Below are 22,083 nucleotides of genomic sequence, written 5' to 3' on the forward strand. Positions count from 1 at the left end.
TCGTTCCATGCATCATTAGTCGAGTATTCAATCGTAGATTTATTCGCAGCCGGGAATGTCACAGCACTGATCCAAAGTCAATTCTCAGTTATCCGCTGAATAGGCCACGAAATGTGAGGTTGAAAGTCAGCACTGAGATTGGCCGATATCCCTCGCAGCACATGCTGAGACCAGCCCTCCATGAACCATACACTCTCCATGTATCTCAGAATGACCGCCCAGTGAGACAATATCATCAGAGAAAATGGCTCTTTCTGTTCCAGGAGACACACGAATTCATCAGGGAGTCGGTAGAGCCAACCCATCAAAGAGGGCATCAAGCCAACACCGGGGTCATTGACCACCAGTTTTTTGTAGACATCTTGCATGATCATCAGTAGATCGTCAATGGCCGACTGATACATCGACCGATTCGGCTGGGTATTGATATTCTGCATGACGAATTGTCCGAGGGTCTTGACTTCTTTAGTGTGTTCCCTGAGCTCGACGCACAAAGACTCGCTCATTGCCCCCGACTCCCCGCCCTCCCCGGGCGCCAAAACTCCACTGAAAACCTCATGGCGATACGTAGTGACGATGACCTTGACTCCTCTTAGGAGTCTCTGCCATTCGGAAATGCCGCTATCGCTAAAAATGAGGTATTCGCCAGGTTGGGGCCCGCGGGCAAAGTATGCGAGACATACCAGTACAGCTGACATGTAGATCTTCTGGCAGTTGTCGACGTTGAAATTGGCAAGTTCGCGAGTCACAATACGCACACCAGAAGTGAAGTGATTCTCCGCTTGTGAGATGTAGCTGTTGCGAGATTCGGGAGTCAGGTAGGCCAAATGCCACGCAGCCAGAGCGAGGATCAGATGCAAGATAGAAGGGAAATCCATGCCCCACTGGGCGATGTGTTTCTGCATCACTCCATTTGGATCGTTGTCCTCGGTCAGTGTGAAGCATGTTGAGATGGAATAATGATGAAACAGACGAAGATCAGCTATGGAGATGCCGTCGGAAAGCGAGGACTCGGCCGGCGAGTCTGCTGGCTCATTCCGAGGCGCGCGTTGGCCCCTCTTGGAGGTCGCCAGTCGAAAGGTCTGTTGGCGACCTCCATTTGAGAATACTCGAGGTTCAAAACGTCTCGCCTGGGGATCTTGGCCTCGCGGAGTGCCGGATGAAGGCGAGCCACTAGATATTGTCGAATTGGCTGGACTGACTGAGGCGAACGAGCATTCCTGCCCACGATTCCCGCAGTTGGTGCATACTGGGGTGGTCTCATCGCACTAATACCTTACCGTCAATATAAGCTTTCCCAAGAATGTGTGCAAGGTAAACCCTTTGCAATTAAGAAAGCAGCTCATCGCAGATGTCAGGCAGCTGACCATGTCCAAGCCTGCAAGATCTTGAACAAACAGTGACTGACCTTGATACGCCGCCTTTTACATTCTGCACAGCCGTGTCTAGACTTTTGATGAGACCGCCGTGAGCGAAATGGCCTTGCGCTCATGGAGAACGTCAGACGTTGTTGAACCGAGACTGCATGCAGAACTTGAGAACTTGCACCTCGACCAACTGGAAAAGGCGTGGGTGTTGCTCAGAACCTTAAAAGGTGCAGTGGAGGAAGATGGAACCCACTGCTAATAAGTAGTGGTTACCTGCCTAACCTAACCTAAACTTCTACATGGTGGACCATTCTTGGCCTCAGGCACTGAACTGTAGCCTCAAGAGCCTATGAAACCCCGAAAGGTTAAAGACAGTATTCCATCATGTACGGCGGCCAAAGTATGAATGCACCTAGGACCCAACGCAATTTCAGAAGACTACGACCTCAGCAAGACCACGAAAAAGGTAGTCAAAATCAAATTCAAAAACGAATCAATCACATACACCATCCAGCAAGACCGGTATCGAGATTAACAAGTCACTTACAAAACACGGAGTCGTCCTACGGGCCCCGGCCACGGTCAGAGGAAAGACTACAGGAACCTTGGCCGTTTACCTGGCTTGTTGTATGATTTTATCAAGTACGGCAAGTGCTTGTATCTTCCGGGTGCACTTATTGGCCGTCGTACACTGTTGTTCGCAGTGTATAAGCCCTCGCCATGAGAGCCGTCTCATCTCCAGGGCTTTAGTACCGAGACGATGTCGAATATAGATCTCACTCTGTTCCACTAACATCCTTCAAAGTACTGTGAATGATGATGTCAATATCGAGGGCCTGACAGGGCTGATCTTTACACAGCGAGTAAGTACTGCACATGACTAGGTGCATGTTTTGACGATGTTTTATGAGGACGGGCAGGAAAACTCGCCGCTATCCTTTTTGATGCAGACACAGAATGGGGCCATACAGCTATTAGTTGGGAGGGTGTACAGCTTTCATCGACAGGCAAAAGACCTATCGGAGAAGGTACTGATTGGGAGGATGTGGGAATGTAACTGATATGACATTGTAGAATTATTCAATTTCTTCATCCTATCCGTCAAATGGCAACGGTGGTAAAAAAGGGAGGGAAATATATCGATGAGAACATCAAGACGTCGTGAGCGCATTACACTATTGAAAAACACATTCAAAGACGAGCACGTCCCTGCACGCCCGAATAGACCACATCGTAACGATCCAGGTTCATCACCTTATCCCAAGCGGCGACAAAGTCACGGACAAACTTGGACTGACCATCGTGAGAGCCATAGACCTCAGCAAGCGCACGCAGTTCAGCGTGGTGACCGAAGATCAGATCCACGCGGGAGGCATCCCACTTCTTGGCACCGGTCTTGCGGTCAATGCCCTCGAACCGGTCGTTGTTGCTGTCGGTGGGTTTCCACTCCGTGTTCATGTCCAGCAAGTTGACGAAGAAGTCGTTGGTCAGCTGACCAGGGCGCTGAGTGAAGACACCCAGGTTGGAGCGGTCGTAGTTGCCGTTCAGCACACGCAGACCACCAACCAGGACGGTCATCTCAGGAGCAGTCAGGGTCAGAAGCTGAGCACGGTCCACGAGCATCTGTTCGCTGCGAACACGGATCGAAGACTTGCCGTAGTTACGGAAACCGTCGGCGACGGGCTCGAGGAAGCTGAAGGAGTCGACGTCAGTCTGCTCCTCCGAAGCATCCATCCGCCCCGGAGTGAAGGGGACCGGAACACCGGCAGCCTTCTCGAGCGCGGCGCAACCGGCCAGGACAATCAAGTCAGCGAGCGAAACGCGCTTGTTGCCAGTCTGCGAGCTGTTGTACTTGCGCTGGATCTCCTCAAGGGCGTTCAGGACCTCACGCAGCTGAGCGGGGTTGTTGACCTTCCAGTTGTTCTGAGGAGCCAGACGAATACGAGCGCCATTGGCACCACCACGCTTATCACCGCCACGGAACGTAGAGGCAGAGGCCCAGGCAACGGCGATAAACTTGGTGGGTTCAACGCCCGAGCTGAGAATGTGTCTCTTCAACTCCGCGGCATCCTCGGCATCAATGGGAGGGTGGTTGGGGGCGGGGATGGGATCCTCCCACAGGAGCTTCTCCTTGGGGACCTCGGGACCGAGCCAACGAGCACGAGGACCCATGTCACGGTGGAGCAGCTTGAACCACGCACGAGCAAAGGCGTCAGCAAACTCATCCGGATTGGCCAGGAAATGGCGGGAGATCTTCTCGTACGCAGGATCGTAGCGCAGAGACAAGTCAGTAGTGAGCATAGTGGGCTTGTGCTTCTTGCTGGAATCGAAAGCATCGGGGATGATCTCATCGTTGGTCTTTGCGACCCATTGGTTGGCACCGGCGGGGGACTTGGTCAGCTCCCAGTCGTACTTGAAGAGATACTCGAGGTATTGCATGCTCCACTTAGTCGGGGTGTGCGTCCAGGTGACCTCGAGACCGGAGGTGATGGTGTCTGGGCCCTTGCCGGAGCCGTGGGAGTTGGTCCAGCCAAGACCCTGCTGCTCGATACCGGCTGCCTCGGGCTCCTTGCCCACGTTGTCTGCAGAAGCCGCGCCGTGCGTCTTGCCGAAAGTGTGACCACCGGCGATCAAAGCGACGGTCTCGTAGTCATTCATGGCCATGCGACCGAACGTCACCCGGATATCGTGAGCGGCGGCGACGGGGTCTGGGTTGCCGTCGGGGCCCTCGGGGTTGACGTAGATCAGTCCCATCACAGTGGCACCCAGGGGATCTTCGGGGTCACGAGTGGATAGGTTACTCTGCTTGGAGGATTCGCCGTCATCCTCAGGCTTGTAGCGGGCGTCGTTGGTAAACCATTCGACCTCACTACCCCAGTAGACCGACTCGTCGGCCTCCCAGACATCGGGACGGCCGCCGGCGAAACCAAAGGTCTTGAAGCCCATGGACTCGAGAGCGACGTTGCCGGCCAGCAACAACAGGTCGGCCCAGGAGAGCTTGTCACCATACTTTTGCTTGATGGGCCACAGCAGCCGGCGGGCCTTGTCCAGGGAGACATTGTCGGGCCAGCTGTTCAAGGGGGCGAACCGCTGCTGACCCTGACCACCGCCACCACGACCGTCAAAGACACGATAAGTGCCCGCGCTGTGCCACGCCATCCGAATGAACAGACCACCATAGTGACCAAAGTCCGCGGGCCACCAGTCCTGGGAATCGGTCATCAAATTTGTGAGGTCCTTCTTCACGGCGTAATAGTCGAGGCTCTTGAAGGCGGTTGCATAATCGAAGTCCTTGGACATGGGGTTCGTGGCGTCGGTGTGCTGGCGCAGGATGTTGAGCTTCAGGTTGTCGGGCCACCAGTCACCGTTACGAGTACCGTGGCCAGCCACATTGACGGGCTTGTGAACGGGGCATTCACCCATATTGGCTGTGTTGGGATGAGTAGAGAGAGTTTTAGGGTATCACCAAAGTAGACGGAATTGAGGGGGGGACGTTCTGGAGCAGAGGAGGAGGAGGAGGAGGAGGAGGAGGATTATGAGTGATTGATCAAGGAGAGTTTTCTGGTCAATCCACCGACGGGCGACCCCGCACTTTATGAGGTGCGCGAGCAGCCAAAAACTCGTGGGCCGGGAACGAATGACGGAAAACGCATTAGAGAGCCGTCGTGTTACGCTTGATTTACGCTTTACTCCTCCAGTAGGCTCCTACTACTGTCCGGCTGTGGTACTTGTTTTGTCTCACGGGAGCGGCAGCACAGCAGCCGAGACCTGGAGCGATGTAGCTGGCCCTGATTCTTGTCCGAGAGTGACACGCTTGAGCCCGCGGATTCCCGCTGCGGCCGATGTACCATGACCCACCCCCAGCTACCCAGGATACATGCATGGCCACTGCTCTTCTCTCTATCGCTCGACTCCAAATCAGACGCTTGGCCCATCCTCGGGAAAGGCGTCCCCCCCTCCACCTGGAACTGGACCTCACGATCCGGTTACCTTTTGTCAGCCACTGAATTCTCGACCACGGCGAAATTACCTCAGCTGGCGAGTGCGATTGGGTGGCAACGCCGTTGCTGAACCGTGGAGAGCGGCCGAGCGGTGGTCCAGCAAGGATGTCAATCGATGCATGGCTCTGAGGTAATGCGACCTGGCTGGACTGAGCCATACTACGAGGAGGATTGGTAAAACTGCCAATTCATATAATCCGAAACTGATCCATGTGGTTCTGGAGCGAACGTGATATGATAAGCCTGCATGGGTCAGTCATGTTTATAGGTGTCATGTGTAAATCTCACCACAATCTCGAGCCGACTTTGAGACGACGGTCAGACACATTCCGTACACGTAAATCGTTTGCCCTTTTTTCCCCTCGGTTGACTCGGGTGAGGAGATCACCGCCCAGATTGGAGTCTCGGTGCGGGGAGCGGCGGCTGCGCTGAACCACGCGCGGCGGATTCCGTCGCAGCCTTATTGTTCTGCAGTCTGCAATTTGCACCACCTGTACAATCTGAGGTCTTGCACACCAGACTTGCGGTATATTGTTCAATGATTGACAGACAGATGATTTAACCTCATATAGCCTGTCCACTCGAGCAATCTGCTAGTTATCCGAGCTTTCATCTAGACTTTCCCGAAGAGAGCAGAAAACAAGCATGCGATGATGCGCCCCCCTCATCCGAGGATGTGGACCTCGGAAGTGCCCATGACCGCCCTCCGCAGCAAATTACTGTAGTAGACAAGGCTTCAGCAATACTATTACGGAGTACAGTGCAAAGCTTCCCTCCTTCTCCAACTCCTTCCAATCTACAGTACGTGGCCCATTCGAGTGGACCGTGCTGCCTACCACTCTATAAGATCGACATGGAAGCCTATCTGCTGGCGCATTGTCTGTTCCACGAGTGGCGATTTTGGCAGGGGCTCCTGCGCATGGCCACGTCCTCAATCATCGCGGCCAGCAACGAAAGGTCCTTGAACCCACGTAGGCCTCCTACACGGTGGGCGATGTAGAACCCCGATATGGCAGACATGACATAGCATGTGGTCTGCGCCAGGACCATCAGTCGGGCGATCTGCGCGATTCTTTTGCACGTTCAGACGGCATCGATCCCGCTGGAGTTGGGGCAGGCGCCACACAGACGTCGCAATATGCGGCCACGGCACGGTGCTCAGTCGATGACGTCAATACCTGAGGACAACCCTCCGTCTCTGACCTTTGCATGTTTGAGGCTGGTGTGGCATGATCATCAGAAGTCATCTTGAGGAGCGATGAGAATTCAAGGCCGGTAGTGATACGCTTCAAATGGTAATGAAGCTCGTTCATCAACCCGTGCATCGCAAGTATGCCATTCCCGCATGTCCATTTCAGGCATGCGGATCCGAGCATCTGAATCACTCAGGTCCCAGGCAACATGGACCGCCCGGCTACGGTCACGTGGTGAGTGAGTCTTGGCGTTGATTAGTAAGCTTTCCTGTAGTCAGTAACTAATGGGATGATCCAACTGACTCAAGTCGAGTCAGCACTGGCAGTGGAGGCCAGAGTCGACTCCAAGCAGGCTGGGCCTGGACGTGACGAGAGACTCTTTGGCCTCCTCTCCTCTTGCCCGCTGGGGTGTTGGCCAGATCGTCAATTCACTACTGCTGACTGGTGGTATAGACCGTGTTCAGCCCAGAACGTCTGAGAATCGATTCTACTCAGGTATCTCTGGATAGCTTCTTTGTGAGAAAGAACAATTCGCAGGAGAAAATCCTTGCTGAGGAGTCTCGACTCTCATTTCTATCTTGGAAGGTCTGGACCATTTGCTTGATTCATCCATCACTCGGCCTTGCGGGTCTTGGATGTCAGGGAAGAGTCCGATTTGATGAAGCCTCGCGTTATGTCACTTCCAAGTCTCTTGAAGCCACTCTTAAAGCCACTCTATCAGCTGGATTGCTGGTAACTTGTCTAGGATCAAGGCCTTGTTCAGCTGGCAAGTTCCAATTGGTACTGGACATCAGTCGGTGGGAAGACTTGAACTACCGTATTGTAGGCAGTTAGACACTGTCATGAGAGGTGACAGGGACGAGGTGGCAGTCTTAACAACTTGTCACTTGCGCTTCACTCGCCAAAGAACAAAAAACGTTCATCCCCAAGTATTCCGACGTCCACGCACTGCAGGCAGTATACAACTTACCCCATCACACCCCGATTCCTTCAGGACTGGGTCATTAAGCATTTGTATACACTGGATACTCTGATTCATCCCACTTCCATGCTTTGTGCAAGTGACTGGATGAGTGAGTCTCGAGCCGAGGAGTGGTCTCTGTTCTTCAAAGTAGGTGGCTTTTAAGTTTACTTTGACCTTTTTCACACTTTCTCGCGCGGCCCGTCAATGTCTGATGGACTTTTTGATGAGATCAAATCTTATCTCGATTCAAGGTTTGGTCAACTATTCCCTGAATTAGGTAGATGAACGGTCGTGACTCGACGAGCCGCAAGATCGATCCCCATGACCGCCGATTCACCTCATACCGGGAATCAGCCCTGTAGACCTGACCAATATGACACGGATATTTTGTACTAGAGCCCAGCGCTAATATGTCGATACGTTCTCGTCAAATTGTCGGTATATCTCTCCATGCAACGAGATATGCGGGATGAGTTGATATAGCATGGAGTTGCACCAAGACCTTAATTCCAGTGGCTTGCACGCGTTCAGATGCGTAGCTGTGCGAGCCGGCAATCTGATTGGCCCACCCAGCCCCCACATCTCAGTTCTCCAAACTGATGGAAGCAATGGAACCTTCGAGCTTCACTTGGGCGAATACATACGTGCGGGCCTCGTATTCAAAATCGACTCACTTCACATTTGTTGACCGTGTGACATTGACTGCGCTCTTCTCAATTATCCTTCTTCCGCGCCGAATCGACCATCATCCCTTCCTTCACTCGGATCCTACCCACCCCTCACCTGTCAATTTCCCGTCATTCGTTGCGGCGTCATGGCGAGCAAATGCGTTCACAAGGGATGCGGCAAGACATTCGATGATCCCGAGGAGACGTGTGTCTATCACCCGGGTCCGCCCGTGTTCCACGAAGGTCAAAAAGGTGAGGACCTTGGGCGCAAGATCAATCATTGGGGAGTTGACAATTGACACTGATTTCATGCTGACTTGTCCCCGCCATAGGTTGGAAATGCTGCAAACCCCGCGTCCTGACATTCGAGGAATTCCTCGCCATCCCACCCTGCACGACGGGCAAGCACTCGACTGTCGATGATACACCCGCACCAGAGCCCGTCAAGGCCCCCGAAGAGCCTGCGCCGGCGCCGACGCCTGCGGCCGCGCCCGCACCTATCCCCGTCGAAGCCAAGATCGCCGCCAACCCCCCGCAAAGCTTGTCGTCGAGGAGCCCGATTCGGACGATCCCGATGCTGAGATCCCTGCGAATGCCACATGTCGTCGCAAAGGTTGCGGTGCCACATATGACGGGTCACGAGATCGGGAGGAGAAGTGTGTGCACCATCCCGGGGCACCTGTCTTCCATGAGGGCAGTAAAGGGTGGTCCTGCTGCAAGCGGCGGGTGCTTGAATTCGATCAGTTCTTGAAGATCCCGGGCTGCACGGAGAAGGTCCGACACATGTTCGTGGGCAAGGCGAAGCCGGCTGGCGAGGAGAAGGTTGAATCTGTCCGGTAAGTTATCAATGGGTGGTCGGGACTGGCCTTGCACGGGCGCCTCGCCTCCGTCAGACGAGTATGGTTGCTAATGCCTGCCTGTGATGCGCTCTCTGAACAGAAATGACTTTTACCAAACGGCCGCCTCTGTCAACGTCTCCCTCTACCTGAAGAAAATCGACAAGGACCGCGCGCGCGTCGAAATGGCTGAGAAGTCCATCACCTTCGATCTGCCCACCACCGACAACAAGCGCTTCCAAGACACATACAATCTGTTTGCGCCCATTGATCCTGCGACGTCCTCATTTCGTGTGCTGGGCACTAAACTTGAGTTGACGCTTACCAAGGCAGATGGCACCAGTTGGCCAGTCCTGCGCAGCGACGACAAATGGACTGGGGAGCGAATCCAGATCGGCAATGCAGGACGGGCTTAAGCGCATATAAAGCGCAAGTCAACTTATTTGACCGACTGAATGAATGAATATGAAACTGACTCTAGAGGCAAATGTTAATTCCACCTGCAACTCCTTGAGGCTTCGCCTGAAGGATAATATAGTGCATGGTAGAAGAGGGGGGGACAATTGAGACTGTCCCTCTCTCTCTCTCTCTCTCTCTCTCTCTCACACACACACACACACACACACAATTGTAGTTGGATAATATCCTGTATTCTCCAGGCATGTCGACTGACTCAGTGCATGATCAATCTACTGGGCAACCCTTCCCAAGACCTACAAAATACCACAGTACAGCCCAGTCATCTCACATTCCATCCAGCTGCCTACCAAGGCCAAGGTAAGATTGCAGCCCCCGGCCGGTGGGCGAGGCTGGTTATCCCGGGTACGCGGATTGTGGGTGATATATGCCTTATTCCGTCCGGAGTCCGGACAGACAGTAAATGGTCATCTTGTAAACTATTACTCCACTACTTGGAAGCAACAGGAATCAGGTTGAAACATACATGTAGAGCAAAATAACCGTTGTTGTTGCAGATGCATTCAAAATAACGCAAACCTTCCAATCGAGGTCTTTGTCCCAAACGTTAAGTCTTCAACGACTCCGGGCTGTCCCCAGGTGCCCGTTGGGGAAGAGGCAGGCCAAGGATAAGTCGAGACTGGATGGTCGTCGCATCTTTGCACAATGTCTCTGAGGTATAGTGGAGGTAGGTAGGCACATTGCATATGTTTGGTTTGGTGATTAGATATTTGTCTTGACAACCAATGTCAGGCTATGATTGACCAAATGAAATTTGACCTCTGTCAATCCGTAAGACGTTGCGTTGCAGGTATTGGGCAGCGTGCCCGTCCCAAGCTATTCGACTCTACGCGGCTCGAGAAAAGATACGATCGGCACCTGGGACGACTCCTAGCTGAGAATGCTGGAAGTGCCCGAGTGAAGGATATCAAAGTTCGATTGTTCCGTTGATGTTGACTACGGGACACCGTTAGGTTGGATGTGCCGATGTCACAGTCTGCCAAGTCTGGTAATTATAGAGGTACTTTTGACTTTTGACTCGGACAGAGGAGAAGGTAATCATATCATCCTGCCATTGCATTTCTGACACGGACACCGTCTCATCGAGACTTTTCATCAATCCGTGGGCTTCAGGCATGCGAGCAGAGACTTACGTTTGTCCGCTACAGCCTTGTCGGGAGTGCAAATCTCTGTCCTATGCCAGCTCTTGGCCAACTTGCATCGAGCAAGGTTGGCCTTGCAAAGACAACAATGCACTTCATCCACACGGATCGGGACACCACAGCGCTGGTCGCTTGTCCGCCGATTAAGGTTGACGAGTACATCTGCGACTAGTCAAATTGACCACTCAATTTGAGAGCCACTGGCAGAGCCGTGACCATGTGCAAATGGAGCGTGCACAGGCATCGCAATGCTTTTTAATGTCTTAAAGAGTGTCGCAACGTCTCAATCACCGTCAAACTAGTCCGATCTGACAGTTGCGAGACGGCCTACAACCAACGAAATCCGCTGAAAAAGGTATGTGCCGCACCAACCACGGCTGCCGAAGCGCATGGAGCTCCCCAAAAGGGGAACCCTTGCTCGGCATGAAGTGGAAAGAAAAACGAACTATTCTCCGGAGCCGGGAACGGAAGGAAACCCATAGAGCAAAAGCCACAAGGATAACCCTCAGCAAGCCATCTGTGATGGAGCCACGGGATTGTTTACATATATTGTAGATATAGTAAACCTCTACTGATGATGGAGAGAAAAGAAAAACCGAGGAAACGACGGCGGACGCAGGTTCTTCTTATACCCCTGGGAGGGAGAGCCGCGCTAGTGCGAATTGGGCTGACCGGCTGGTTGTGGATCTGCGAAGTGCCGGGGGAACGTAGGGCCGTCTGGCAGGGCTTGTCGAGTCAGGTGATGAGAGGAAGCATCTGCATGGAAGCAGTTTTGGGCATGTGACTGGCCCCATTTTAATTCTTGACCGAATCTCTCATTGCAGGATGGTCCCTGGAATGGTCTTAGACTTGGCCAATCTGAGCATCAGAATCAGGGTCCATCAGATTTACTTTTACGTACTTTTATCTCATATCGATAGATTCGGCGTTGGTGGTTGAGTCAGTAGACTACTAGACGAGTAGACTCAGTAGTAGTAGTACTGTAGTACTATTGTAAATTTTAGAACCCGCCTTGGCCTGTGCATCCGGCGGAAAATAGTACGAGGCAAATGACTCGCCATATTGTGAGAAGTTCATCCTGTATGCTTTGTTCTACATTGCTTCTTTCCCTTGGCCATGTGCCCTTTTAGAGCTGCTGTAGCCGTGTAACTCATGGTTCATGGATGTTACGGTCAGCCCGACAATCAGACAATCAGCAAATCAATCACCGGGAATTGTCTGCTTCGCGGTACCTTGGGCACGATCGACGACATGCTCCGTCGGGTATGATAGACAACATTCTCCGTCGGCTGCCGAAACAAATGATCCAGACAAATCTCATCTTGCCGCGGCCAACAGCTGTCACCTGTTTGTAAGATGTTCGTGTCTGGGCCAGGTGCTGAGAAGGTCATTTACAAAGGCATAGCATTGACCAATTATGCTGATCATTTCGTGCATTACAATACTGTGATGATGGCCAAGCTTTGTTCAAAACGATCGTCAATCCAGGCCGACGTTGTAAAATCGATCGTGATCCGGTGACCAATTCCTCTATCTATCAACTCTTATCGATAGTTGGCTCTCATGATCTGTGCAGTAATTGTTGACGGTAGGAGTAGGACTAGGATTATGGATCGAGGCTTGGACATATGGCTCCCGAGAACCTTCCCACAGACCCAGCTACACTACATGAATACAGTACATTGAATCAGTCGTAGTACTACCATCCCAGCACGCGATTCGAGCACGTCCATAATCCCTGATCAGGGTCCACACATCGCACTTTGTAGTGAATGGACCTGAGTGGTGAGTAGCAAAGACTAGATCAATAAATAGGAAATATCAAATACTAAGAAAGTCCCCCTGCCCGAGGCTGATTGCTTAGCCCCTCAAAGTCACGGTGTAAGCGGGACCCGCCTCTTTCTGGTACCGGGGCACGAGACCAGGTTGGCTCTGCCACTGCGTCGAAGGTCCCGTTCGGTGCGTGGAACTTGAAAGGCCTCTCGGTCTTGACCTAAAGAGGAAGTGGCAGTACCTCAGATAGGCAGTCTTGTGGTCCATCACATGATTGCACAGTACTAAGTTCAACTCCCATAGACAGTCAAGCACAACACTACCAGTCTACTATAGTACGACTACTCTCGGTACCTGGTAGTTGGTACTAGTCTGTACTCGCTGACCAGTACAGTACTTCTCAAGCGGTACTGCGTCTCGATTTTTGCCAGTTGACTGGGCCCCTCGAAGCCAATCCAAGTCCAGCCCGTAAAGCCAGTCAGAGTGCTAGCCGTTCGCCCCCATGCTTGGCGCCCCCTCCCGCGTCTCCTTTCCGCCCGAGTTCAGTTCGTACCGAGGGCAAATGGCCATGCGACCTCTTTCCCCATCCACCATAGTACAGATGTACCTGTACCAACCACACCGGTAGTAATGAGTACTGCCTTAACCTTCGATCGCGCGCATACCACATCCGCTCCCCTAATCGCGACTCGCCAGTGAATCCTGTGGGCGCATTCGACACCACCACAGGACCGCACAGGACTCATAGTCACAGGTACGACTGATGGAAGTAATGACAGGTACTGCCTATGGCTGCATGGCTACATGCTCTTCACGTCCCCCCTGGAGTGGCCACCAAATATTTAGCCTCTGCCACTCCCTCACCTCTCACAGTTGTACTCTCTTTCCCACAGAATTTCCTCCTCATCATCACCCTACCCCTAATCTCGGACGTCCTCAAGCTCATCGTGCCTTGAAGATCTCGATTCACTCAACCTCCTCACCGACTGACTCCTAGGGAGTCGCAACTCGCAACTAGTGAACTTCACCTCGGGTCAATTGGGTCTTCAGTCTAGTACACTCTACTTCTAGTGACTCTCCAGTTGTACCCGCAGCTGGCTTACTGTCTCCACTCGACCCTGGATTTTGATTTTTTGCGGTCTTTCAATCCGTCCCCGCCCTAAAGTGACCCCCTAGTCCCGCTCACATCTGCGACGGAAAGCCAAAACACCCATTTTCCAACATCACCATCTTACTCTTGAGACCTTTCAACGCTTGCGCTGGCCGAAGCATCGTCCAAGTACACAAGGCCTGTTCTGTTTCTCCTCCACCTCTGTTGCCTCACTCTGCCCATCATGGGTTCCATCGACACGACAATCGGTGCTCCCGACCTGCGCTACATCCCCCTCACCTATTCTCCCGCCGATTCCCAGGCCTCCGCATTGCGATTGATCTTGACTCTCTTCCCCCATTGGGAGGGCCCTGGCAACAAGATTGAATTTGTCCGCTTCACAGATGGCATTACAAACACGGTGCGTCTGCTCCCCACACAATCTCCTCTTGTGCCGTATCGCTGTAAGACTGACAGACTTCTCCCACCCCAAACAGCTCCTGAAAATCATCAATCGCAAGTCTGGCCTGACGGACGAGCAAATTGACAATGATGCGGTCTTGATGCGCGCATACGGAAATGGCACCGAGATCCTGATTGATCGTGAGCGTATGTGATTTCTCTCCTCTTCCCTTGTCCATGCTTCGTTTGTCCTTGCGATCGCTTTGTTACGGAGGACCGGCCTTGCTATGATGGCTCATCAGTCGCTCAACTCTGTTCCCTTATTGACTGAAAGATTGCGACCACCACAGGTGAAACAACTTCCCACAACCTCCTCGCCAGCCGTGGCCTGGCTCCTCCCCTCCTTGCCCGATTCAAAAATGGTCTGCTGTATCGATTCATCCGCGGCAAACCCTGTGGCCACGAGGATCTGGTCACCCCCCTATCTTCCGCGGCGTTGCGCGCAAGCTCGCCCAGTGGCACGCGGTCCTTCCCAACACCGCGGCGGGCTCAACCTCCACAACGACCCTGGATAAAGCAGAGGCGGAGATCACGCCCATTCAACCCCGTCGGGCGGGCGACTCCATGTGGGCAGTTCTCCAGCGATGGGTGTTGGCCTTGCCGGTGGCTACTCCCGAGCAGCGGGCCCGCCGCCTGAGCTTGCAGCGTGAACTGGAGTGGGTGGTGGGCCAACTGGACGACGGGGTGGGCATTGGCGACGACGGCGTACGTTCCTCCGTGGTGCCAGTCACCTTGTGACTTTTTCCCCCGCTTCTTTGGCAAACGCAGCTAACCCTTTCCCCCCTGTCCCGCATGTGCAGCTTGTTTTCGCCCACTGTGACCTTCTCTGTGCCAATGTGATTGTTCTCCCGCATGACGTCGGTGCTCGGACCGAGGACGATGTGGCCCCGGTCAACTTCATCGATTACGAATATGCGGTGCCTGCGCCGGCGGCTTTTGACATCGCCAACCACTTGGCGGAGTGGATTGGCTATGACTGCGATTACCACATGATTCCCACCAAATCGGTGCGCCGTCAATTCCTCACCGAATACACCCGGAGTTATTGCAAGCACCGAGGGCTTGATGCGTCTTCCGAAGCCGAGATTGTCGATCGCCTCCATCAGGACGTAGATCGCTTCCGTGGTATTCCCGGATTTTACTGGTACGTCGAGAAAACGAGGGATAGTGAAGTCCATGATGTCGCTATCTGTCCACTTCCCGACGGTCTCGAGTGACCATGCTGATTTCGTTCCTACAGGGGTGTATGGGCTCTCATCCAGGCCCAGATTTCGCAGATTGACTTTGACTACGCAGATTATGCTGAGCAGCGACTCGGGGAATACTGGGCGTGGAAGCGGGAACTCGACGGAAGTCGAGCCAAGGCTGGCGAGGACATGCCTCTTCGCGAGAAGCGCTGGGCCCAAGAGGCATGAGTGGGAGGACCTGTCCAACTTGTACAGGTGTCCCCTTACTGTTCTTCGCTGTTCTTCTCCACCCACTCAGTGGTCCGGTATTCCGATCTTCACATGATTCAATTCATCACGGACGGGTCTCGGGCAAGATGCAACAAATTGGCACCAAGATCCCCTCCAGTCGGCCACTTTGCCATATTTTTGATGTTTCCACTTTGCGTACTACCCCTTTGCATCGCTGCAATCTCTTCCATCTGCATTCACATTGTTTCTCTTCTTTTCTTGCTTTTCTTTGCTTTTCCTGCCTGCCTGGCCCAGCAGCATCAACCCTCGGTCTGGCAGTGGGTCTTTGTTGTTCGCCCCGCCTCTTTCGTCTCCTCCTATGATTGCCGTGGGCCTTTCCACGAGACGGCCGCCAGCTCCGGGCACTTTTTGGGGGTGTCGCCCGGCGCCCTTTTTGCCGCTGGGCCACCTCCGCCGAACGAATCTTCCTGCCTCTTGGCCCTTGCTTGAGGTGTCGGAGCTCGTGACTCATGATTGATGACATCATCCGAGGCTCTCCGTCCGCGAGGTCGTGACAGAGTGATTTGGTCCGTCGAGTCTCCATCTCAGCCTATCCGCCACAGCTGTCATTTGGTTGGGCAATGCCTCATGACGGCCCTGCAGGGGATTCATTGGACGCGCGCTGTGCGAGCAGAGCGGGGAACCGAGGCGGGGGCATTTACTGCGATTGTGTACACTGGACTCTGTACTCGACAGTGTAGTTGGTACCATGCCTCATCTCGTCCTTGATTTTGGCGTCTGGGTTTTCTTCCTGCTTGCGACTTGCTTTACTTCACGGTGTTGCGGTTCATTTTTTGGGGGTTGGGTTTTCCATATTACTACCGTGTGCACCGTTAAAACTCCCCGATGACGCATGGTCTCTTCTTTTCGCATTTTATTTTTATGGCTGCATTGCACATTTTTTCGCCGCGAGTGTGTTTCTTTGGCCATTTGCCCACTTGCTCTTGTGACTCTTTCCCGGTCGAAGGGGGAAAGAAAGGGTCACTCTATACGCCGACATTTGTCTGAATACCGAATAATGATATTAATTCTTCTCCCATCGACCTTGTTCTTGCTTACCTCGAACGGTATTTCAAAGCGACTTAAATGGTACCGGGCTCTGGCCCACTAATCTCTAGTTCTTCACTGCTAATCGGCCCAAGACCTGCCTGACAAGATCCATCATTGACCCCTTCAACAATGAAAGAGGACTCGAGACCTGGCCGATATCCCCCAGGCGCGCAAAGTCTTTGTCATCGCTGCAGCCTGACCAACCCTTTCACGAATAGAAGGCTTGGTATGAGTCCCAAGGCCCTTTTGCTGAGCAAACTCGTGCAAGGGCGAACTGGGTGGATTTAGTAGTTTACTTTGTGATCACCACGTATTCCCGGAGTTCTTGGCCGGCTCCCTCACTTGAGGTACGCTGGTGAGATTGGAACAAAATTGCAGGGATGAAACAGGTGCCACATATCACGACATCGAATGGAATAATTATCAGCAGAAGGGGAAGAAGTAGTAATATACTCATTGTGGCTACCAAAACCTCGCTAAGTGTGTATGTATGCATCCATAAACAAACGCCAAGAAAAAAGATCAAGCAAAGGATCTCATGTCACTGATCACAACCGATGTTGCAAAGGCGCTTCTGTGCCAACACTTTGACAAGACAAATCAACTATTTTGTCCGTAACCGCATGATCCTGCCACTGAAGAAGACGACCCATCTTGATATAAGACTCGATTCCTCGGCGCGCATGATCGGCAGGTGTCGTCGGACTGGGATCAGCCAGGGTCCGACTGAACAGCTCAAGAGACACCCAGCCCCGGAAGCCAATATCATCAAAGAACACGCTTGCAATGTCCAAGATAGGCAAGTAACCACCGCGACTCTCCTCAAAGGGGAAAAGACGAGCATTTCGAGACCAGCTCATGCGCGCCGGTTGGCCCGCAACATGGAACGGATGATTTGCATCCAGTGGCGAAGCAAGTCGTTCACCATCGACGAGTTGCACGTAGAAGATCTTGGACGGGTCGATCTGCGCGGCTCGAAGCCGCTGCAGCGAAGCAGCCATGTCTGCGGCAGCATGGGGCGTCTTACCCGAGGCCGACGACGGGTCTGCGTACACCCGGCCCGCGATATTGAAGGAGTCAAGACATAGGCCGAAGTTCGACCGATCAACCGCGCGCACAATCTCCCATGACGCTTCCCACGTGTCGACGTGATCCCCCCAGCACAAGGCCTCGTACACGAACCGAAATCCCGCCCCGGCGCCCAGATCAGCCAAGCGCTGCAGATCGCGCACAATCACCGTCCGATCGCCCGTTGTCCGTGCAGCTCCGGTCTGGGGATCAGGACCTAGGAAGTTACATGGGACTTGGATCATGTCGGTTCCTAGCGCCCGCGCCAGACGGAACCATCGGGGTAGTTTGTCGTTGATCAAACGGTCTGACTCGGCGCGGTCGAGCAGTCCCTCGTACATTGAGAATGGTTGAAGACAGATTATTGTCAGGCCGAGGTTGTTGCACAGGGTGCGTGTTTGATGGGCTGCCTCGAGGTGGTCGCCGTTGAAGGCTCGGTGGGCGTAGCAGTCGAGGTCGTCGAAGAAGAGCTCGATGCCTTGGAAGCCGTGGGCTGCGGCTTGGAGTAGTTTGTCGGGGAGGTTGTGAACCCATGGTTTCCCAAGGGACATGGATGCGATTCCGGGGCGGTTGAGGATCATTATTTTGAGGAGGGGATGCGGATGAGGTTTTGGTAATGTTGCTGTTGTTTGTGATGGTTGATGATGGCAGTGGCTATTATGATTATGGTGCTGATAGTGATGGTGGGGATGATGGTGCAGATGATGACCGCTGGATCTAGTGTCCGAAGATTTCGTGGGGAAAATAGAGCGAGAATGGACGACGGCGAGATGTTCCTGTTGAACTTGAAAAATTATACTCGCAAGTTGTGAGAGTTGGAAATGCCCAAGGGGTAGGCACCGTTGTTTGAAAAGAAATAAGTAGTAGATCTGCGCGGCTTTACAAGGTATATAGAAATGAGGCAAGAAGCACCTGACATGGACCGTCCCCAATCTTGGGATATCTAGTCACACAGATGCTTCACGTCCTTACAATGATAAGTACTAACGGATACTCACGGCCGGATATTTGGACCTCTTTCTTGCGTTTTTCCGAGTCTATTCCTCCAAGGCGAAGAACAATTACCCCCACGCGCAGCGTATTCATCGTCACTGCAGTTCTGACCCTGCACATCACTATCTTTACAACCAAGTATGGACCTGACTGAATGAAGGCGATAAACTCCATGCCGGCGGAAAAAAGGTGGCACACTGCATTCGTGCACCGGGAAAATAAGTAGCCGGAGATAAGGTTGCGGAACAGGCAATGAGCTTTGCCGGATTAAGATTTCGTACTACGCGACGTTTCGTTTACGACGAGTTCCCGTGCAAGTGCAAACCTTGTCGAATATTGGGTATTGGATATTCGTGTTTGGTATATGCACGACATGCCTTTGAGTCGAAATCTTCCTATCCAGAGGGGTGACAAAGCGAAAGATCGTGATTCTAGCTGAGAATCTGGCCTTGTAGGAAGTGCTGAATGGCTTTATGTCCGTCTACACTCTACAGTACATAACCTGACCACATGGCGAGAGGAATAGAATGGAAGCAAGTAGTGGAACAATCCAGTCATTCCCCTTTGAGGCAAGTAGGAAAGATAGCAGCGTTAATATGTCACAGTAGTCGAAGATTCCAAGAAGCCTAGCGGCTGGATAGGTAGTCAGGTACTAGCTGCGACCATTTCCTATCCATTCGCTATACAAAATTTCTCGTACACGCTTTCACATGCACTATACAACCAGCTCGGTGCGGAAGGTAATACCTGAATCGAGAATCACTACTTAAGCGGGCTTGAAAAGGGCAGCTCAAATTGGTGATATTCCAGAACAGTCACGGTTGTTCGACACGATTGCAGCGCCGTGTATCTGCGCCCTACTTATCGGGGCAAATACGTTGCTATACACGTAAGTGGCCGCATAGGCGTATACTGCAGATAAGCATCAATTTGCCTGTGTCTACCTTGCGCTTCTCTCTCGCATGGCTCCTGATGGATGAAACCGGTATCTCGCGTCGTAGATGGTCAATAACTGATGATCGTTCTTTGGTCCTCTGGAAAGCGATTCCCTTCATCGACACTTTTCAATGCCTGTGAAAAGTGGCTTTCACCGAGTCTGCAAGATTAAGATGGGAATGCTTCTGAAATCCACTCAGATGACATTAGTACTACCTACACGCCCATGAGCCGTCTTGGTCGTGCAGGAATAACGAGTGATTCGTTTCAAAACAGGCATTTTGAAGACATTCCATTGAAAACGAAGCCGGCTCGCAGTGTTCGTTTTAGCCATCAAAGAGAAAAGTGTACAGTGATCTAGGTAAATGTGTAGGTACAGTGTCTGTTGTGACTATGTGCTGAATGCTATATACAAGAGTTGAACAAGATGCTGTCCTCGCTACCTCGCATCATCAAGAACTTTTCGGCTGCTGAACAGCAGTATCCTCAATCTGTTCAAGACCAAGCTTCCTCTCCGCAAGGTTGGACTCCATGACGTCCTGGCGGAATTGCTCCTCATCCTCGCGCAAAGTGGCAACCACATGAGCGTGCGCTCGCCAGATCGGTTTGGTGGCGAACAAGCGATCCATGCTTTCGAGGGGGATACCTTTGGTTTCAGGAATAAGGAAGAACACGAAGAAGATGGAGCAGATCATCAGCGAGGCGAAGAAGAAGTACACTCCGTAGTCCATCGTTGCAAACATTTGCGGAGTGAAGCGCGAGACGAGGAAATTCCACAACCAATTGGAAGCAGCGGCAAAGGCTTGAGCCAGTGACCGCATGTTGGAATCGAACATTTCCTGAGTATGTATGGTGAGTGAATGTCTTGTGATACATAACCATGGGTACTGGAAGCGTCTTTTTCTTTCAAACGAGGGTTGCTATGACATACCGAATTGAGAACCCATGGGGTACCATTCCAGGTCGGAGTATAAAATACTGTCCAAAGATAGAAGAAGAAAACCGCCGCAATACCACCACTTTCCAAGTGGTCCTTTGGATGCTCGACCGGCTGGGCGATCTTGATGTAGGCACCGACAATCCACAAGCAGACAGAGCCACCAGCGGCACCAATCAGAAGAAGGTTACGACGACCAACACGATCAATCAGATAAAGCAGCCAGACGAAGGTAAAGACGGTTTTGACGACACCGAAGATACCGGTAGTCAGAAGGCCGGTATTGGTACCAGTGATACCAATACTCTGTGAGTGATGTCAGCACAGGAAAATTCTGTAGAATCAAGACGACGATTGCCATATCTTACCTTGAAGACAGTGACGGAATAGTAATTGATCGCATTGATCCCGGAGCCATTTTGCCAGAAGAACAGCATACTACCCAAGAACAGGCGCCACATGACACGTTTATTGGTACCTGCGGCTTTGAAAGGCTTCCAGAAGCCAGTGCCGATCGTCGACCGCTGCTCCTCCAGGGCTTGATCGATTGCAGCAATTTCTTCAAGGACGTAAATGTCATTCTCGGCCAATTGGCGAATCCAGCAAAGATTCGCAATGGCCTTGTCACGATGACCACGCGAGAAGAGCCAGCGAGGCGACTCGCGGAGAAACACTGCGCCTATCAGGAGGAGGCCTGCAGGGATGAGTTGCACAGCAAATGGAATGATCCACTGCTCATGGGTAGCTGGTAAAGTTTCCGAGACACCATACTGCGACCGAGGATTAGCAAACAGTATCACCACTTGTCCATAGTGACGTTGAATGACTCACGTTGATCCAGAACCCAACCAGTCCGCCCAACTGCCAGCCTAACTCGTACACACCAACCAGGCGGCCACGAATTGCTGGAGGTGCCAGTTCGGAGATGTAAATGGGCGTGATATTTGAACCAGCACCAACTCCCACGCCGGCCAGGACTCGTCCCGCGTAGATCAACCCTATACCGCGGGAACCATTCGCGCCGAGCATGATGCCAGCACCAAGCAAAAATACCACCGCGGAAGTAAGCAGACCAATTCGTCGGCCCCAAAAGTGGCCGACCGGATAGGCAAACAAAGCGCCGAAAAAGGCGCCTGCTTGATACAATGAGACGATGTTGGAGTTGATCAAGTTCTGGCTTGAAGAGGACATGGTATCGAAATGGAACTCCTTTTTGAAAGAGTCGAGTGCCAGCGTAGTACCAATGAAGGCACTGTCATATCCAATCATGCACGATGTGAACGAGGCAACGGCTGCCAGAAGGTATATCCTCCAATTGTAGACAGACTTTGGCGTCGGCCTGTCCTCAACCACCTTGAGGATCGACATGTTGACAAGGTGCACTGGAAGGGGGGCTGGAAGACGTGTTGCGGTCCAATGCCGGCTCTTCAAAGTCCGAGAAAAGAGACAATACGCTTCTCAACGAAGGCAATTGGCAGACTATCGCCTGTTGAGCGGATGCACCCAGTTGTGTGTCGAAGGTGATACTCAAGGTCGAAGGCTGGAAATCCGGGGAAAATATGGGGAAACCAGCAAATATTTGGGCTAAACCAATGCCGAATGGAAAAATGGCAATCTAAATAGTCTTGCGCCATCCCCGGATTTTCCAAATCGATGAGATGGAAGCGGG

At 52.5% G+C, this 22,083-nt stretch overlaps 6 protein-coding genes across 6 annotated transcripts; 2 read left to right on the forward strand and 4 right to left on the reverse strand.

Annotated features, from left to right (window-relative positions):
• Positions 1 to 77: 77 nt before the first annotated feature.
• On the reverse strand, positions 78 to 1,555 carry N7539_004106 (Zn(II)2Cys6 transcription factor domain-containing protein; the record flags this gene model as incomplete). The annotated part of the gene is made up of 2 exons (XM_056933708.1): positions 78 to 1,268; positions 1,409 to 1,555. Coding segments are annotated over 2 exons (1,338 nt in total), but the record flags the coding sequence as incomplete, so codon positions are not given.
• A 1,003-nt stretch (positions 1,556 to 2,558) lies between these two features.
• On the reverse strand, positions 2,559 to 4,790 carry cat2 (bifunctional catalase-peroxidase Cat2; the record flags this gene model as incomplete). Its single annotated transcript, XM_056933709.1, has 1 exon — positions 2,559 to 4,790. One exon carries the CDS (start codon positions 4,788 to 4,790, stop codon positions 2,559 to 2,561), a length of 2,232 nt encoding a protein of 743 aa, XP_056791250.1.
• Positions 4,791 to 8,339: 3,549 nt separating this feature from the next.
• On the forward strand, positions 8,340 to 9,445 carry N7539_004108 (cysteine and histidine-rich domain-containing protein; the record flags this gene model as incomplete). Its single annotated transcript, XM_056933710.1, has 4 exons — positions 8,340 to 8,445; positions 8,526 to 8,698; positions 8,734 to 9,029; positions 9,133 to 9,445. 4 exons carry the CDS (start codon positions 8,340 to 8,342, stop codon positions 9,443 to 9,445), a joined length of 888 nt encoding a protein of 295 aa, XP_056791251.1.
• Positions 9,446 to 13,755: 4,310 nt separating this feature from the next.
• On the forward strand, positions 13,756 to 15,388 carry N7539_004109 (putative ethanolamine kinase; the record flags this gene model as incomplete). The annotated part of the gene is made up of 6 exons (XM_056933711.1): positions 13,756 to 13,932; positions 14,009 to 14,120; positions 14,264 to 14,335; positions 14,380 to 14,678; positions 14,774 to 15,117; positions 15,214 to 15,388. The coding sequence occupies 6 exons, from the start codon at positions 13,756 to 13,758 to the stop codon at positions 15,386 to 15,388; spliced, it is 1,179 nt and encodes a 392-aa protein (XP_056791252.1).
• Positions 15,389 to 17,028: 1,640 nt separating this feature from the next.
• N7539_004110 (sugar phosphate isomerase/epimerase family protein) lies at positions 17,029 to 18,129 on the reverse strand (the record flags this gene model as incomplete). Its single annotated transcript, XM_056933712.1, has 1 exon — positions 17,029 to 18,129. The coding sequence occupies one exon, from the start codon at positions 18,127 to 18,129 to the stop codon at positions 17,029 to 17,031; it is 1,101 nt and encodes a 366-aa protein (XP_056791253.1).
• Positions 18,130 to 19,929: 1,800 nt separating this feature from the next.
• N7539_004111 (sugar porter family MFS transporter) lies at positions 19,930 to 21,782 on the reverse strand (the record flags this gene model as incomplete). Its single annotated transcript, XM_056933713.1, has 4 exons — positions 19,930 to 20,316; positions 20,409 to 20,720; positions 20,783 to 21,184; positions 21,246 to 21,782. 4 exons carry the CDS (start codon positions 21,780 to 21,782, stop codon positions 19,930 to 19,932), a joined length of 1,638 nt encoding a protein of 545 aa, XP_056791254.1.
• Positions 21,783 to 22,083: the final 301 nt, after the last annotated feature.

The sequence above is a fragment of the Penicillium diatomitis genome, assembly GCF_028827545.1.
Source record: "Penicillium diatomitis strain IBT 30728 chromosome Unknown utg000004l_segment0_segment0, whole genome shotgun sequence".
Lineage (NCBI taxonomy): Eukaryota > Fungi > Ascomycota > Eurotiomycetes > Eurotiales > Aspergillaceae > Penicillium > Penicillium diatomitis.